Genomic DNA, 18,225 nt, shown 5'->3' with positions numbered 1-18,225 from the left:
CAAAATCATTATCAAAGTATTAAAGCACTTGAATATGTCTCCAACAATCAATCACTATATTAGTAGTTCTCAGTGTTTCAGTACTGGTTTGACATTTTTTTGCAGGGCCATGTACAGAATTTTATGAGTTTGCATTATACTAACACCCTTCAGTATCTTTAAGAGCATATTCTGATATTACAGTATGGTTCACCTTTTTAAACACTGATTGACTTAAGGTCAAATGTTTGCAGAGAAAAGGCTTTAAAATAGCCATAACACAGGAACTAGGAACATTAACTGTACCACCTGTACAATATGATGAATCCACTACAACATTGTTGCAGAAAGTAAGACATTTGAGGAGCTTATAATGTTACATTTTTGTTGACTGCCAGAAAGGTGTTGATGAAATTAGTATTTTTGGGGGCTGTATAAGTTGATATGCTGCATTATATTGCAACATGTCTCATATTGTGTCCAAATACCAAAAGGATCTTACTGTATAATGTGATCCAGTACAACACCTCACACTTGGTGATTATTGGAAAGAGTAACTACGACGGTTTAGGTGAGTTTTATTTTGTTTCTGTCCAGTTTGAATGAAGTGTTTTACGGCGCTACGCTGCGTACAGCTGATCTCAACATAAACAAAAATACACGTGGATGATGGTGCAAGCTGCATGGAGAGTAGTTGGCAATCGTACTCGGGTAGCTTGGCGGAGATCTGCGCTCTCTGAGTACCATTCTAGTTGTTTATGTTGAGATCAGCTGTATGTAGCGGAGCAGCGTAAAACACTTCATTCAAACTGGACAGAAACAAAGTAAAACTCCTAAACCATCGTCGTTACTCTTTTTATCAATCACCAAGTGTGCTTTGGTCGAACACAACTGTAATTTCACTGAGTGTAATGTGAAAAAACGCCGAATCTACAGGTGTCTGCCCCCTCCCTCCACCCCTCCGCTCTGTCTCTTTCACTCTGTCTGCAGGCAGAAGGAAAGAGGCAGGGTGACGCGTCATGAACGCGTCATCATTTCCACTGGGCATGTCTTAAAACCTGTGGTGTTAATGTTCAGGCTGAGCAGAGTTATAAAAAAAATTCCCGAAGACGGATCATGATCCGGATCGCCACCAAAATCTAATGGATTCTTTATTGTGCCACACCCCACCCCTCAAAAACAATTTCATTCAAATCCATCGCGAACTTTTGGAGAAATCCACCAAACGGTCAAACCAACAAACCAACGCCGGTGAAAACATGACCTCTTTCCTAGTCAATCAGAAAGTTTTTACATCTGCAGGAGGTTTTGTGCCGATTCATATCTTGAGTAAACCTGTCCCTTCTTGCTGCAAACTGCAGTGGTGACATAGTACGTTGGTTGATTAAAACCTCAAGCTGTATGACAACAGGGACGTGATGCATTTGTTGGTGTTATATGAAAGCATATACGATTCCCCGAACTGTGTTGTTCTAATGTGAGATTGAAAGACCATTTAATTTGCAGCCTGCACCTCCTAACCAATACATGTTCCAGTGATCTCTATCTGTTTGTAATTAGACCCACTATCAGCCTCAAAGCAAAGCAGCAGTTCTCGTTAATCGTCTAAGTTTGTCGGTGAACGACCGCAGATCTCTGTCATCCTCCAGAAACAGCAGTTTGTTGGCCAACCAGCATTTCACAGCTCGAGCTCGTCACAGCTTCCTGTGTGGTGTGCAGCATCTCAGTTTGAGCAGGAGTGCACACTGACAGACTCTTCTGGTAAGTGACACCTATTTTTCCTCTCGCAGTAGATTAAACTTAAGAAGTCACTATTAATTCAGTTAAACTGATATTGCACATTAAACATATTTGCAAATCATTCATATTTTGTTCTTAACAAGTTGTGAATTCACAATAAACTCCTTTGGACTGCACTGATGCAAGATAACATGGGCTGTCACATGTCCTTTTGTACTTCAGGTTCAGTAGCATGCATGTAATAGTTTACATGGCTCATGGTCATAATTAGTGAGGTCTGTGTCACAATAACCTACTTTTATATACCACACTTTCATCTTGTACTGTCCTATAGACTGTACACAAAATAATGTTCCTAAAGAGAAAAAATCAAAAATTTTACAAGATGTCATTCTTTAAATATTCGCACATTTTAAAGTCAAGTTTGAGACACGAGCAACAATTGTAGCTGAGTTGTTACACACCGACTGAGCTGTGAAGGATTTTTGTAAAATACAAGTATTTATATTAAAGAACCATGCAAAATAATTATCATTTAATTAGTGTCAAAAGCTCTTAAAACCCCCGAACTATTGTGTCTCATTCTGTGTTGAGGAAGAAGTCCATGAAACGTGTGTTGATACATTACATGCTTTGCAGGGAGATTCATGAATGCTGATGTAGGATATAAATAACACGTGAATTCTGTCTTAGAGTTATTTTCCAATGGATAGCCCTAGAATGTATCTACCTTTACCTCTGAATTATTCTATGAAAAGTCCGACTATGATATTTCCTACTCTGGAAATGAATATCGCATGAAAGTACACGTGAAAAAAAATGTGAAAACAATTGTGGCACATAGAAAAAGATTGATTTAGGTAATTTCTCCTGCAGCTTTTTCCACCTGCAACAAGCTGCACTTTTGTTATATTCCAGTGCTAACAGCTGAATATATTCTTATATGCAGCTAAATCAAAAGCAAGAAGCAGATCCAGTAATCCAAAATGTCGAACCCAGTGGTCACCCATCAACCGGGCGCAGGCAGTTTTGGGACAAATGTCCAAACAGGAGAGTGGAGCACAGGCCTGTGCTCCTGCTTCAGCGACTGGTTTATCTGTGAGTACCATTGCAAATGCTTAAAATTGACAAAGGCACACTTAGGCACACTTAGGCACACTTTCATATATTTTTTTCTTTCAAAAATTCACAATGAAATACACTTTATTATGCAGGTGCTCTCGGTTGTTGCTGTCCAACGATATTGAGCTGCTACACAGCAAATAAGTACGGAGAAAACTGCTGCTTGGGTTGTGTGCCAGGTGGCACAACGGCCATTAGGACTCATATGAGACTGACCTATGGCATTCAGGTAAGTTACTCATATACGTATTGTATATTCCAAACTCTCTAGAACAGGGGTTCTCAAACTTTTTGGGGCCAGGGACCATTTACAGGGGAGAACATTCTCCAAGGACCCCCTCATAATTGTAAAATTTATTAAGCAAACTACCATTTTTACGCTTAGATACCATTGGAACTATTTATATACTAAAACTTTTCAAACTCAATATTTCAAACTTGTTTCATAGCGATAAACAGAAACATATTTAAATTTGGATCATGTTAATATCACTTATAAATAGAGGGTAATTTTATTCAAATTGCATTTGGACTCAACTTGACAAAATTAAACTTTAAACTTAAGCTTACCAATCTAAAGCTGACTTTCAATAAGTGCTTCAACAGAAAAATAATGAATGTATTGCTGTGTTTCACAATCATATCAGAGTTTCTATCGGCCCAAAGCTAACGTGACTGGAAGAAATGAACACAATATTTATTATTTTTTATTTTATTATTATTTATTGATGCAAATGGTCTGTAGAAACTTACTTTTTAATAATAAAGCACAGTTTTATAATTTATAGCAAATTATTTTGCGGACACCCTGACGGACCTCACTTTGAGAGTCACTGCTCTAGAAGACCCTTGCTTGTATTTGGGTGGGGCTGTAAGTCTCATACAGGAAGACTGACCTGTTTTCAATGACGTGGCTCTTATGAAAGACAGAGATTTCATAAACATCTGAAACTTTGGGTGTTCCCTGCAATTGAGAAAGTCCATTTCCTCATCGAGGGGTTGGCGTTCCCTGTTTTGATTTTGTTGCAATCTTTTAACCACAGGGAACAATAATCAACGATGCCCTGATGACCTTTTTCTGCGGGCTATGTGAGACTTGCAGGATGGCGCGAGAAATCCGCATCAGGAATGGAGAAGTTTAATCTTAAGAAGACGTAAAGGATTCTGGCCCCCTATATACAGTATTTTCTGAGTGTTGATGATGTCCAGCTATTGTGGAAGTCATTTGTTTATTTCTGTAGCAGGCCTATAGCTTTCATGCAGACCACAAAGAAGGATCAGTTAATGAATTATGCATTTCTTACCTGTAGCCTTATATATACCTATCTTACTGTGTGACAAAGTGCTAGTGCTGCTCTGCATTGCTGTAAATAAACTGCATTGTTTAGTCACTCACAACATGATTATTACATTTCAGCAGGAAACATTTTGTAAAACATTGTCAATAATAATAAGAAAAGATTGTTTAATATTATTTCATTTACCTTTTAATTTAGGAAATTATGCTCTGATGAGCCACATGAGCCGCTTTTAGTGAATATAAATCCTATCTTAAACCACTGGTTCCCAACCTTTGTGGCTGGTGACCCCTTAATGAGGACCTATAATGCTTTAGTGCTTTTCCCCTTTCCTTTAGTGTGTTATATAGTTTTTTGTGCATGTAAAAGGTCTGCAAAGTTACAACGTCCAAGAGGGAGTTACTCTCCCCCAGAGAGACACAGCTCCTGAACTGCCTGACATGCCTTGCTTGAAGTCCTGCCTTTTCTTCTGTCACCAAGTAACACATTTGCAAAATACCTGCCTAGCGGCTAGTTTGGCACGCCCTTAAAGGTCCCATATAGTGCTCATTTTCAGGTTCATACTTGTATTTTGTGTTTCTACTAGAACATGTTTACATGCTGTAATGTTAAAAAAAAACTTTATTTTCCTCATACTGTCTGCCTGAATATGCCTGTATTTACCCTCTGTCTGAAACGCTCTGTTTTAGCGCATTTTGACGGAATTGCAACAGAATTGCGTTGCTAGGCAACAGCTTTGGTCCATGTGTACTTCCTGTCAGCTGATGTCATTCGCATACACTGCAACCAGGAATAAACTGGGACACATTTATAATGTTTATGTTTAAAATTGTGTCAAGGGTCTAAATATTGTATATTCGTGACATCACAAATGGACAGAAATCCTGACAGCTTGTTTCAAATACAGAGTTTCTGAATACGGCTGTGTGTATTTCTCTGTGGATTGAGTGCTTTGATACTTTCACAGCATTTATATAGGACTTAAGCCTGCTTTATAATAATAAAAAAAACATGAAAATCTCACTTTTTGTATAATATGGGACCTTTAAACAAAGCCAGTAAGAGCAGAGCTGGAGTGGAGTCCAAAGAGTTTTGGTTCGGTTGACCAATCACAACAGTGCAGACCAAAAGAGAAAAGAGAAAAGAGGTGCTGCAGCACAGCCGGTATGAGAAAAGTTAAGTGTTTTTTGAACATTAAAGCATCTGAACATGTTGTAGTAGAAACAAAAAAATATATAAGTATACCCCTGTAATAATTCACACTGTGGTTAAACTGAACCAGAATTGAACATTCCACACGAGTGATGTGTCGGTCACGAACGAGCCGGTTCAAAGAGCCGGATCTTTTAAGTGAACGATAAGAGCCGGCTCTCTTCCGAGAGCCGGCTCTTATCGTTCTTTTTTTTTTTATTAATTCAAGGTAGAATGATAGGACAATTTTCTCCGCGCCACGGGCACTCCATGCACTGACTGTGACTGAATTTTGTGTTAATGACGTCCCTGCGACCAATCAGGTGATGACAGACAAGGATCATACCATCAAGCAGGGAGGGGCGGGGATGCGCGGCACGCTGACGGTCTACAGGTACAGAGCAGGAGGGAGAGAAAGAGAGTGTGGTGCGCGAATAGCAGACAAGGTGAGTGACAGTCGGAAACGAAGCAGCATGTAAAATTATGGTATTCTGGAAATTATAAGGTTTAGTATAATTATGTTGAATCATTTAAGTGATATATCTGCTCACGTTCTAATCATAGGTCAAAACAGCTAAAGCTAAATTTGGCTGAACTATAAAAAAGACAGAAGTGGTAAAATGAAGAGCCGTTTGGGAGCTGAAAGAGCCGGCTCTTCTTGGTGAGTTGAGCCAAATGATCTGGCTCACTAAAAAGAGCCGAAATTACCATCACTAGTTGACGTCATAACGCACAACAAGCGCTGATTGGCTGTTAGCTTCGTGGCCTAGCAACCAGAGGAGGCTTTAACAAACAGACAGACCAGCAAGCATCCGAGCTAGCTAGCTACAACCTCTAACTAGCTGCCTTCGTTTTCTGGAGAGATTTAACCATCCAAATACCGTCATGTCTTCAAGAACTCTGCCTCTGCTGTTCATCAACCTCGGCGGAGAGATGCTGTACATCCTGGACCAGCGGCTCCGAGCTCAGAACATCCCTGCTGACAAAGCTAAGAAAGGTAGCTAGCTTAGCTTAGCAGCTATCCAGACAACAACAACAACACAGATGTCACCCTGCAGTTCACACTGACATAACTACACATTCATATTCACCCGGTTGGTCCGTTTACTGTTTGTTTGTTTATATATAAAATGTATTTATTAGTAATATTTTTATTGAATTTTACATATATACATATACAGACAGACTAACAATATTAATAATTACATTATACAATGAAATGTTTAGTCAGAATTTCAAAGAAAGAGAGACATGACATTTCATGTATTTCACTTATCTAACAAAAAAATAAATAAAATAATAGATAAGACTAAATAAATAAATACCTCAAAGAAGAAGAACAAAAAAAACCACAACAACACACAACAATTGCAACAACACTGGTTTCTGTTGTTTCAATAAATTCAAAGAAAGTCAAGCCAAGTGTAGAGTTAACATGAAGTCAACTGGTTGTCTTTGTAAATCAGAATCAGAATCGTGTTTATTGGCAGGTGTCAGAGGTATACACTAGGAATTTGCTTTGGTTTTTGTTGGTGCAAGTAAGCAGTATAATAACAAAAGATTAGATAAAAACGTTAGAATAAAATAAGAATTAAAAAAATGAATTCTACCAATATACAATATACAAAATAAGTTATAAAACAACAACAATGGGCGGAGAGGCTGTTGGAGAGCCACACTGCCATGGGGAAAAAACTGTTTTTATGGCGTGAGGTTTTGGTCCTGATGGACCTTAACCTCCTGCCAGATGGCAGAGTCTGGAAGAGATGGTGTCCGGGATGGGAGGATGATATGATAACATCATAGCGGTTGCTGTTGCATGGGACACTGTAATTGGAGGCCCAGTGCATCTTTCAATGTGTAGCTAGCTAATTCCCAATTCTCCATTGTCAATAAATGTGAAACTGCTCTGTTCTATGTAGAAATTTAACATATATGCAAATGTAGTAGCCTGAATACAACAACATTGGTCAAGCCTTTTGTCTTTCAGCAATCTGGTTTTCAGAATTTCATCTTCTTTTAACTCTTTAAAGTTTCCACAATAGCTGGCTGGATAGACGATGACAGAAGGAGAGGTATTATTATTACTGAGCTTCAGCATAATCATGCACTGATGCATTAGTAGCTCTCTGCTCTGCTTTTGGCTTAGACTGAAGCAACGTGCTGATGAAACAGCAGATGAGACCTCATCATGCACAGATGCACCCGGATACATCATGTAAGTGGTTGGGTCACTCAAATGCTCAGGTCCTGGCCTCAGACTTTATTGGTTATAATAAGGGCCTTCATAGCCACAATAACAATGAGTTGTTTTCAAAACAGTGATCAATATCTGTAAATTTCAGAGCATTAGAAGCTACCACGCAGGCCTATATGCCATAAGATAATCACTACATCACTACAATCACTACATAATATTGTCTCTTACCTAAAAGAAATAGTGCATTGCACTAACACCTCACTGTGTTAAACAAGTTTATTTTCTTCACCCTTGAGCCAATAAAAAGCTTGTGAAATATTTTGGAAAAAAGTGAAGTTACCCTATGAGGTTTGACCTCTTACACTCACAACAGTGATTGTGTGCAAATTGCAACAGTGATTGAAAACATTTCTGAGGTGAGTGTCAACACAAATATTTCCTATCTCGCTATCGCCCTGCTACCAAGTAGGACATATGCTGATGGCTTTCCACGCTGCTGCTTTATTAGGGCCGCTGGGATAGGCTTGGGATGAAATGTTTTTTGCCAACATATAGTATAGGATGCTGCCTGCTTCTGAGCCTACAGTGTGGAAAGAAAGTAGCCTCCATTTGTTTAAACTCAGTTAACTCTTTGTGGACTTTTCTGTTTACCTGACTAGTTATGAATGACATCATCACCACCATGTTCAACAAGAAGTTCCTAGAAGAGCTTTTCAAGCCACAGGAGCTTTACTCCAAAAAGGCCCTGCGGACCGTGTTCGACAGGCTGGCCCATGCCTCAATAATGAGACTCAACCAAGCTAGCATGGACAAGGTAAGTCATCAGGTATACAGATGTAGCCTGTACACCTCTATACTGTGTTGTGTCATGCACATGCTGAATTGTTCTGCTCCTTTTTTTCTCCATCTAATTTGAATTTTCACTTCAGTACACAAGAGTTATCCACACATTAATCACATTCTCATCAACTGCACAGTTTTGTTTTTACAGCCTCCTCAGTATACACAGCAGATTAGTATGCTTCAGATCTACGTTAGATAAATCTACACAGCAGCCAATGTTTTACAGTCATATCACAAGTATGTAAATATTGGATCATTTTGTTGCCTTGAAGCATAGCAGTAATTCTGAAGTATCGAGCGATTCATATCTTAAACACCGTATGTGGCTCCCTCTGCTGTTTATTATACAACAAGACTGATTTTTATTTTGATGGATGAGTCAGTGAAGTCATGCATGTGTGTGTGTGTGTGTGTCCCTCCTCACAGCTATATGACCTGATGACCATGGCCTTCAAGTACCAGGTGCTTCTCTGTCCCCGACCCAAGGACATCCTCCTTGTCTCCTTCAACCACATGGATGCAATCAAAGACTTTGTGAAAGACACTCCCAGCATCCTTGGCCAGGTTGATGAGACATACCGACAGCTCATAGAGGTTTGACACATGTGACTTCACTCTCCTTACATTTGTTATGGACAGGAGTGGGTAGCGACATTACACATGGCTTGTTGGGGTTTCCTGCAGTGTGCTGCAAGATCTTTGATTTTTTTTGGGGGTGGGGTGTGTTATCTAGGTCAAATTTAAAAAGAGGTAGAATTTAAAAAGGCCTCCAAACGTGGCGAGGTTTACCAAGATGAACTAGAAGGGGCACTCAGAGAGCGCAGACCTCTGCCAACGCAACAAAAGTGCATTGGCAAATGTTAACAAAAGTGAAAAATAATTAATGTATCCGCGTTAGTGTGATTCGGATCTGCTCCAAAATGTAATGGGTTAGTCCTTGGCCCATGCTACACCCTTCCACCAAGTTTCATGAAAATTGGGCAAGTGGTTTTTCCGGAAACCTGCTGACAAACAAAAAAAAAAAAAAACTGAACCGAAAACATAACCACCCGGAGGTTATAAAGAAAAAGTCATACATAGTCAGGTATGTGTCTATAATGCCTATAGAACTGACTTTACACCCTCATAACTGAGGAAAAGCAATGACTCGCCATGTGTCACCAAACAGGATTTAAAAAACTGCCATCTAGTGCAAATATGGCCAGGAAGAGGAAACACACATCAATGTTAGCAGTGTCATAGTCTTATGACCATAAACAGTATGAAGGTCCACATATCAGACCAGTCATAATGACCAAGAGAAAACCATCCAATTCAACAACATAAGCATTTAATAGAAGCTATTTAAATGTCAGTGACTTATTTGATGTACTTCCCTGATTCAGTATCATCTATGCTGCCATCACTTTAAACCATTTGGATTATAATCACATACATTGAGCTACACTATGACTGCACATGTTCTGTCAGTGTCGGAGCAACAGTTTTACAGTGCTTGTTATTGTACGATTAGGTTAAATGGGATAATGTTTAACATTAAAGGAACAGTGTGAAACATTTAGGGGTTCCTATGTACACACACACACACACACTCTACGCATTGACTGCTCCAAATGACCAAAGCTACTCTTACAACAACTGGCTCTAGAGAGGGACGTTCGCGTTTTCACGTCGGTTACCATAGTTCTCCTAAACGCTTTGCACACAGGAGAGGCTTCAGTTGGTTGCAATCTGCAACCTCACCACTAGATGCTGCCAGGTCCTACACACTGCATCTTTAATAAAGGAAGAAATGTATATATACATAGATATGCTGTCTAGTTATGTTTTTGTCATTGCTGGTTTAATGAAGTTACTTTTCAATTTCACTTTTTTTTATTTTTAGATGTATACAACATTGTCCAGTGGAGAATTCCAGCTGATCAGACAAACTCTCCTTATCTTCTTCCAAGACATGCATATAAGAGTAAGTCCATTATGCTCGCAAATTTGAATCATGGGGAGAGAATAAACTGGATAATATTATGTTTTGTTTTATTTTCCTCACAAGCCTGTTTTTATGTTTTCTTGTATGCCAGGTGTCTATTTTCCTCAAGGATAAAGTGCAGAACTCAAATGGCCGCTTCGTGCTTCCCACCAGTGGTCCTGTGCCTTATGGAACACAAGTCCCTGGCTTGATAAGGTACCGCTGTCACTCAGACCCAAACAACCTTCACTCTAAAGAATGATGGAAATGACTGAGTTCAAACAACTGGCTTGGATTGTAAAATGTATCTTTGGTCCTTCCAATGATCTTTAATGTTTGTTTCTTTTTGCTGATCTCACGCAGACACTGTAATCTTACGTTAGGTAGGCCTATCTGCAGCTAATAGCATTACAAAGGTTTTGTTGAACAAGCATTTACATTCTAATTTTAGATGCGTCGTATGTTTAGCTTGGATCAAATTACTTAAGGATTGAATGTACATTTAATGCATCGACGAGACAAGCTTACATGTACAGCATCTGAGCTTCAACAGTCTTAAAGTATTCAAAGCAACACAGGTGTTAAGGGTTACACAGGGAACTACTTTCATCACAGGAAAAGACATTCAAAATTGCTGTGCATAAAAAAGGTATTAAAAACATGCTTGTCCATGATATTTTGTGTTTTTGTATCTGGTAATTGCAGGATATTTAGCTGCACTGGTGAAGAGGTGAGCAGGCTGCAGTTCAGTAATGGAGGAAACTATACCACTGCGAGCCGGAAGGGATCTTTCGAGACATTTGGAGACAGAGTCACCAAACTAGGCACAAACATGTAAGCAAAAGTACAAAAGATGCACATGAACATGACTTAGTGGTACTGTATTTATGCAATGGCAGTGGGTTGATGAGGATTTTCTGTCATCCAGGTCATGAGATATTTAGAAGTATTGAATCAAAGGCAACTGAACTTTATGGTGTAGTCCTGTATCTAAACGTATGTGGTTTGTTATCACATAATTTCAACAAATTACGGTGTGAACAACCTGAAGAGGATTAAATGCCTGGAACTTCCCACCTGTCAGTGAAAGTATAAGGCCTACTGGATGAGTAGACAGATCGCTTTCGGCACTGTGTTGCATTGAAATGTTCATTCTCTCTTTTTTTTATCTTTTCATTCAGGTACAGTGTGAGCCGTCCAGTGGAAACGCACATGTCAGGAACATCTAAAAATTCTGCTCAGCACACTAAGGTGAAACAGCTTCGTTGTCAGCACTTTAATGATTTAATTAATGCACAAAATGTTCATGAACTTCATGCATACAAGTTACATTTTTAACTCTATACGTATCCACACTACATAACACGAGCAGGAACCTGGTGAAGTGACCCTGGTCCAGAACTATACTCTGCTTCCTGGTGCCTAATCCTCAATAGCAGAATCTTGTAAACAACCAGTTCACCACTAATATACTGAAGTAAACAAGCCTATGTGTGTCAACAGGTCAACACTGCTCCCAACCCTTTGGCCAAAGAGGAGCTGAATCTGTTAGCCAAGTTAATGGGAGGGTTAGACGTTCAGAAACCAGGAAGTGCAGAAAGCGGTTTCCGAGTCAACCTCTTCGCTACCGATGAGGAAGAAGAGTGAGTCCCCTTGTTTGTGTGTGCAGTGTCGATGTGTTGTATGACATTTGAGAAAATGAAACTGCTACTAAAATGATTTAACCCGTTTTAATTACTCAAAACTAACATTGCAACTTCTTTTTTTTATCACAGAGAGGCATTAATATCAAGACCAGATGGCCTTTCATATGGAGTCATAAACATCCAAGCAACAAAGGTAAAGCTTAGTTATCTGTCCTCACAAACGTTTAGTATGAAATAATCCAAAATCCAGTATTTGTGCACATTTAGTGACAAAAACTCTGACCATACTGTCAGTCATCTGTCATCTAAGGGCGAGTGCAGACTACAAGAGTCTGAAAATCTCAGAGTTGCTGTGCTGCTCAGACCACAAGACATTTTTTTGTCCCTGACTGTTGTCATATACTGTAGATGTCAGGGTGCACAAACTACACATGTGATCTCAGACAAGGTGGATTTGATTTACAAGATTACTCTAGTTGGAGAGATCTGTGACATTGTATGATCGTAGTAGTCGTCGAAAACACACACAGAAGTCACTCACCAGAAATAACATCTGGTTTGTTTACGTCTGGCTAGTGATGGAGCTTGGTTGGGCCAGAGTTCATTGAGAAACAATGAGCGTCCCCTCCATCTCTTGAGTCCACTCAATCCACCGAACGCTAGTCCCCATATTCGCCTTCTTTGTAGCTATGGTGTTTGTTTTGAACTGTCTGCTTCCCTCTGGTTGGATACTGCTCTCTGCCCATCTCGGACTCATCTGCAAGGTGCCCCATCTACAAGTGCATCTTGTTTTTGGCTATGATGAAATCTAACATGTTTAAGAGAACAGTGTGTAACATTTTGGTGGATCTATTAGCAGAAATAGCATATAATATTCATAACTAATTAAGAATCGTGGTTCCGTCAGCTTAAAATGAGCTGTTTATATCTACATAAGGAGCGGTCCTCTTCAGGGAGTCCGCCATGTTGCTCCACCATGTTTCTACAGTAGCCCAGAACGGACAAACCAAACACTGGTTCTAGAGAGAGCCTTTTGTGTTTTTATGTTACCTGAAGGCCACCGTAGTCTACGGCACGCTTGTGAAACTGCGGTTTTGCACTCAGCGGGCTCACGTTACCACAGTCTTGGAAAGGGAGGAGTGAATGGAAGGGTACTCAGTTGGTTGCCGAATCCTACACACTGTACCTCTAGAAACTGATGTAGTGTCTGGGGGACAGCTTGCGACGTGGGCAGGACCCATCTCAAAACCGCTTGACTCAAGGGTTTTTCATCTCAGATCTAAGAGGTTTATCTAGGATGGACAAATCGTGGGTGAAAATCTTGTAGTCTGTACTCGCCAAATCTGTCAGCCTCACAGCTGGTAGGGTATCTTTTAACCTTGATAAGCAACCCCCGTGATTGAACTCTGGGTCAAATGTTACTTATCTCAATGATAGGCTTAAGGTTAATGATCAGAGATGTGAGGCTTTGCCAGACTAACAGGATTTACTGTAATGAGGTATAAGAAGTCCTTGTGACGACCAGGCTAGCACTGCGATTGACGGATGTCCGCTTGTGATCGGATCACCCAAGATGCATGTTAATGCCAGGTCTGAACAGGGCCTTTGTCTTTCAGGACCAGCAGGCCAACGCAGAGCTGGCCAAGATCATGGGGGATTTCACAGAGACTGAAGATCAATCTCCCGGCGTCAGCAGCAAAGGGGACGACCTTCTGGCCATGATGGACGGCCTGTGACATGGTCACCCTGACAGAAATGTCCAGCGGGTGGGGCACGATGCATCGCTAACAGTCCACTGTAGACCAGTCTGCTGCCTGTACCTGCGTATACACTGCAGCAACCTCACATGCAGCCAGTCTTCTCTGGGTGCTATTAAAATGCAGATGTGAGCAGGTGTTTCCATTGATTGCATGGAATTTGAAATTTGCATAGTTAACAACAAGAACAACAAAGAATGTGGCGAGCTGAGCTGTAAGCTGTAATACACTGTAATAGTATGTTTGCTGCAAGCATAAAATAGTTTCAGTGCATCAGAATATACAGCGGGCCTCGATCAGCTTGTTGAACATGTGTAACACGTGGTAATAGCAAAACATCTGTTTGTAGGATGATGCATTTTTAAAATCACAGTCGGGCTGTACGCAAAATACATTCACAATGTCATTTAACTTTTAATAATGCATCTCAGTTTTAGTTGATCTGATGCTTTATAGTCCATAATTCCATGTTACACAGTGGGAAAAGGGATTTTGTTAACTTCTGCTTTATTCTAATGAACAAGTGATGATATTGCGAGGGAATCGGAGGAAACCCAAGTGCTCTTTCTACTGTGATTCAAATTTCCTCAAATCTTTATTTTGGCAAGTTTATCTTGCATCACACTGTACTACCTTAAAACAGTATGAGGAGCAACTTGTGAGGCATTTTTCACTACCATCTAGTGTGGAATTGTAGCCCAGAAATGTGCTCATTGATGAGTGCGTTATTATGATATATATATAAGTAATTGTCTAATATGTAAATATGTTTATTGCATACTGTATTTATTTGAATGTATAAATCTATGTGTATAGGGAAGTGCATATTGCTACAGTTGTTAAATTGTTGAATGTGCAATGTAGTATTTTTAATAAATAGATGAAAAAATAGTTTTTGCACATGTTATTGTATGAACTGCATCATCGGCTTTGGTACTGATGCAATTGAGTGTTAATAATGGCATGAAGCTTGTAACAGCTTGTTGTAGTTGAAAAGATTTAACAGTAGGGGGAGATGTCTGACCTTTTCTAAACACCATGTACTGTATATGGTCTGTCCAAAGTGACTACCACTCATTGCCATAGTGCCATTTAGTATCCAGTCATGCTGCCTTTTAAACAAATGCACCAAAAAGATGATAGGCGATCAAGTTTTGTTTTTTTTATCGCTAATTGCCATAGGGATGTGGGATTCATTGAAACGTAAAACAACATGTGTGATTGATTATGTTTATCTATATTTACATATTTAACCATCAAAACACAACATTAAAAGCAATATGCTTGAATGGAATCCCCTGTCCTCCAGCACAGACCTACAATAAGAATTGCTGTGGCAACAGCTATCTGTACACAAGATGTTTGTGTGCAGTCTGACATGCAGACGGGTCAAAGTGAGACTGATAGTCTGCACTACCCCAGTCAACACACACGAACATGATGCATACCATGCAGGCAAAACATGCTGAGACATTACTCTGAATTGATCCGGGGGAGGAGGATTCTGGTGAGGTCTTCTGAATAATCTTGGCAAAGGAGAGACAACAAACGTAACGTGCCCTGAGGATACAAGCTACCTGCAAAACAAACAGAAACCAGAGCTCATGCCAGTCGTCCTGCAAGGGTGCACCAAGCTCACTAGAAAACAACATTTTACCACCAAGATTTACAAGATTCCTTATTTAATTACCAGGATTTTATTTTAGTGGTATATTCAAAAACAATATAAATGTGATTTCTAAGATAATAAATAAAAGTCACTTATTTAAAGAGATGTTTAACTTACAAAATTTAAAAAGTACAAGACTTGAAAAATATGAATTGCAAAGAAAAAGTCTTTAAAGTCCACTAAACCTTAGCTTCCCTAAACATGCCAAAAGAGCCACTAAAACATGCTTCTCTCTCACAGACCTTGCATTTTCAGCTATGATTCAGTTTCCTCTTTAAAAATTGTGGGCAGGAGACTGTAAAGCCACAGGCTGACAAGTGTTTCATGTGGCCGGGGGCATATGCTCTGCTGAGTCAATGCAGGAAGACGAGAGCAACTCAAATAAGCCTCTGCCATTTCGGTTGCCCTCTCTGTCTGTCACACCTGCCCACTGGTTTGAAACTGGTATGTGGGTGGAATTAAGATGAATCGGGGAGTCTAAATTGGGAACAGAAGTGGGCTTCACTAAATGTCACTGTCATACAAAAAAATGCTTGCTGAGTAAATGAGTATGAAATAGACTTTTTAGTGCGCTGAATTGGTGGTTAACACTTTAATAGTCTACTCTATCAAAAAGTAAGCACAACTACAAGCCAAGTGTACCTTTCTGTACGCTATAAGGCAAGAATACTTAGTTATACTTGTTTTAAGTATATCAAAATACTAAGTACAAGTAGGCCTATAAGACAAGTATACTTAAACTTTTCTGTATACTTGTCAGTATGAGCCAAGTATGTATACTTTTGTTAAGTATAGATCTGATAAGTACATAAAAAAGTAAACTGAAAGTATATTCTCTTATTTCAAGTTTAAAAGAAGTATACTTGAGTAGTCTCAAATATTGAAAATCTAATGTTTTTTATCAGATGACATACTAATTAAACTCATATGGTTAACGTGAATGAAGTGCAATATGTGTCTCATTAAAAAATCAATTCTATGAAAAAAACAGTCAAAAAACTCCATGTGCAGTTACAATCAGGTAAATTACATTTTGTTATAGAAACAGGTAGGTTCAATGGTTTCCCTGAAGAGAAAAGGCTGTTTTATTTGAGAAAAAAACCTGTTTTATGTGATTTAGGTGGGATTGAAGATGAAGTCCATTGCATGTTATATTGCTCTATTATTATATTTTAAGGGATACACTTTTTTTTTTATTAAATGTAGCATCAGTTCTGATGACTTCAGCATGTGTTTTAAGAGCTTTTCGTGGCAGATTTATTTGTAGAGCTTATCTAAGTTCTTAATTTGCAGTTTTTTTTAAAACCATATATGGTATTTTGTTGTGTAATATGATTTGGGAGTGAATTCCATTCTTGCATTGCTTTGTATATTGCTGTACTTTGACCTGATTTGGTTTTGGATCTTGGTAAAGTAAAACAACCTGCAGCAGCATGCCTTGTGGAATAATTGTGTGTATCTGTACTAAAGGATAGTTTTTTATAAAAAATAAATGGAGTCTTTGTTGTTATAACATTCTTAATGAAAACCTTCAATGGATACAGCAATCTATTTCTCACTTCAAACCAAGAGAGACATTTATGCATTTTAAGAACATTTGTTCTCCACCCACAAGAAAGAGCTACACTTGCCGCTTTATTCTGGACCAGTTGCAGTTTTCTTATATTACTTGATGAAGTATTGGACCAAACTGCAGAGCAATAATCCAGATGAGATAAAACCAAAGCTTGAATTACTTGTTTAATTGTTTGTTGTGTCAGATATTTTGCCCATCTCTTAATTACAGATAAACTGTTTCCCATTTTAGTTACCACTCTCTGTATGTGTTTATCCCATGATAATTTTCATGTGGGCTTGGAATTTATTATAAATAACTATGGCATTGTATGTCCACACTGATATTTGCAAGTTATCTTGTTTCATGATTGTTGTGCCATACAGACAACAATGATGTAATGTCTGTCATTTAGCAACTTTTATTATTATGCAAAATAATTTCATCATCAGTGTGCAACAACACCATTTACTAGGAAAAAAAAACAGACATGATGTGGTGTGATGTGATGTGGATAATGGGTGTGTGTTTGGCATTGAATGAGGCTAGATGGTCATATATGACATATATCTCCTCTTAAACACATATAGTGTACACATGCACACATATCTACACACACACACACATACAGATATCCTTCCTTTTATTTGTAGCACAACAATCTTAATCTTAAAGTATTAAACTTTTTCCCATACAAACAACAAATGATGTAATGTCTGTCATTTAGCAACTTTTATTTATTATCATGCAAAGAATTTCATCATCAGTGCGCAACACATTTACTAGAAATGTAAAATGTAAATGTATTAAGTGTCCTTTTTAGAACTGCTTTTAATGTGTAATTAATATTGTGTCTTTTATATTTTTTTTATGATGTCCTTGTTTTATCATCTTTTTATCTATGTAAAGTGTCTTTGAGTTTTTAGAAAAGTGCTATATAAATACAATTTATTAGTATTAGTATTATTATTATTATTATTATTATTAATAAACTTTTCCCGTACAGACAACAATGATTTAATGTCTGTTATTTAGCAACTTTTATTTATTATGCAAAGAATTTCATCATCAGTGTGTGTTTTAAAGTGATTACAAAACAAGTGAAGACATGTGCAGGTCCATATATAAAAAAGACCAAAATATATTATACAGAGAAAGACAAATAACAAAGTACAAAAACAAAACAAAAACAACACAAGGGGATAAAAGCAGGTTGAATAGTGTGTGTGTGTGATGTGATGTGGATAATGGGTGTGTGT

General features: G+C 38.6%; 2 protein-coding genes across 2 annotated transcripts; both read left to right on the top strand.

Moving 5' to 3' along the window:
* The first annotated feature begins 1,601 nt into the window (after positions 1-1,601).
* Positions 1,602-5,162, top strand: LOC141778697 (cornifelin homolog). Its single transcript, XM_074653098.1, has 4 exons — positions 1,602-1,740; positions 2,669-2,817; positions 2,934-3,070; positions 3,885-5,162. The coding sequence occupies exons 2-4, from the start codon at positions 2,706-2,708 to the stop codon at positions 3,981-3,983; spliced, it is 348 nt and encodes a 115-aa protein (XP_074509199.1). The 5' UTR covers positions 1,602-1,740; positions 2,669-2,705; the 3' UTR covers positions 3,984-5,162.
* Positions 5,163-5,952: 790 nt separating this feature from the next.
* On the top strand, positions 5,953-14,633 carry oscp1b (organic solute carrier partner 1b). Its single transcript, XM_074653096.1, has 10 exons — positions 5,953-6,327; positions 8,190-8,344; positions 8,800-8,967; positions 10,259-10,339; positions 10,452-10,555; positions 11,045-11,173; positions 11,521-11,590; positions 11,843-11,982; positions 12,115-12,178; positions 13,602-14,633. The coding sequence occupies exons 1-10, from the start codon at positions 6,216-6,218 to the stop codon at positions 13,719-13,721; spliced, it is 1,143 nt and encodes a 380-aa protein (XP_074509197.1). The 5' UTR covers positions 5,953-6,215; the 3' UTR covers positions 13,722-14,633.
* Positions 14,634-18,225: the final 3,592 nt, after the last annotated feature.

The sequence above is a fragment of the Sebastes fasciatus genome, chromosome 12, assembly GCF_043250625.1.
Source record: "Sebastes fasciatus isolate fSebFas1 chromosome 12, fSebFas1.pri, whole genome shotgun sequence".
Classification (NCBI taxonomy): domain Eukaryota; kingdom Metazoa; phylum Chordata; class Actinopteri; order Perciformes; family Sebastidae; genus Sebastes; species Sebastes fasciatus.
This window is presented reverse-complemented; position numbering and strand designations above follow the sequence as displayed.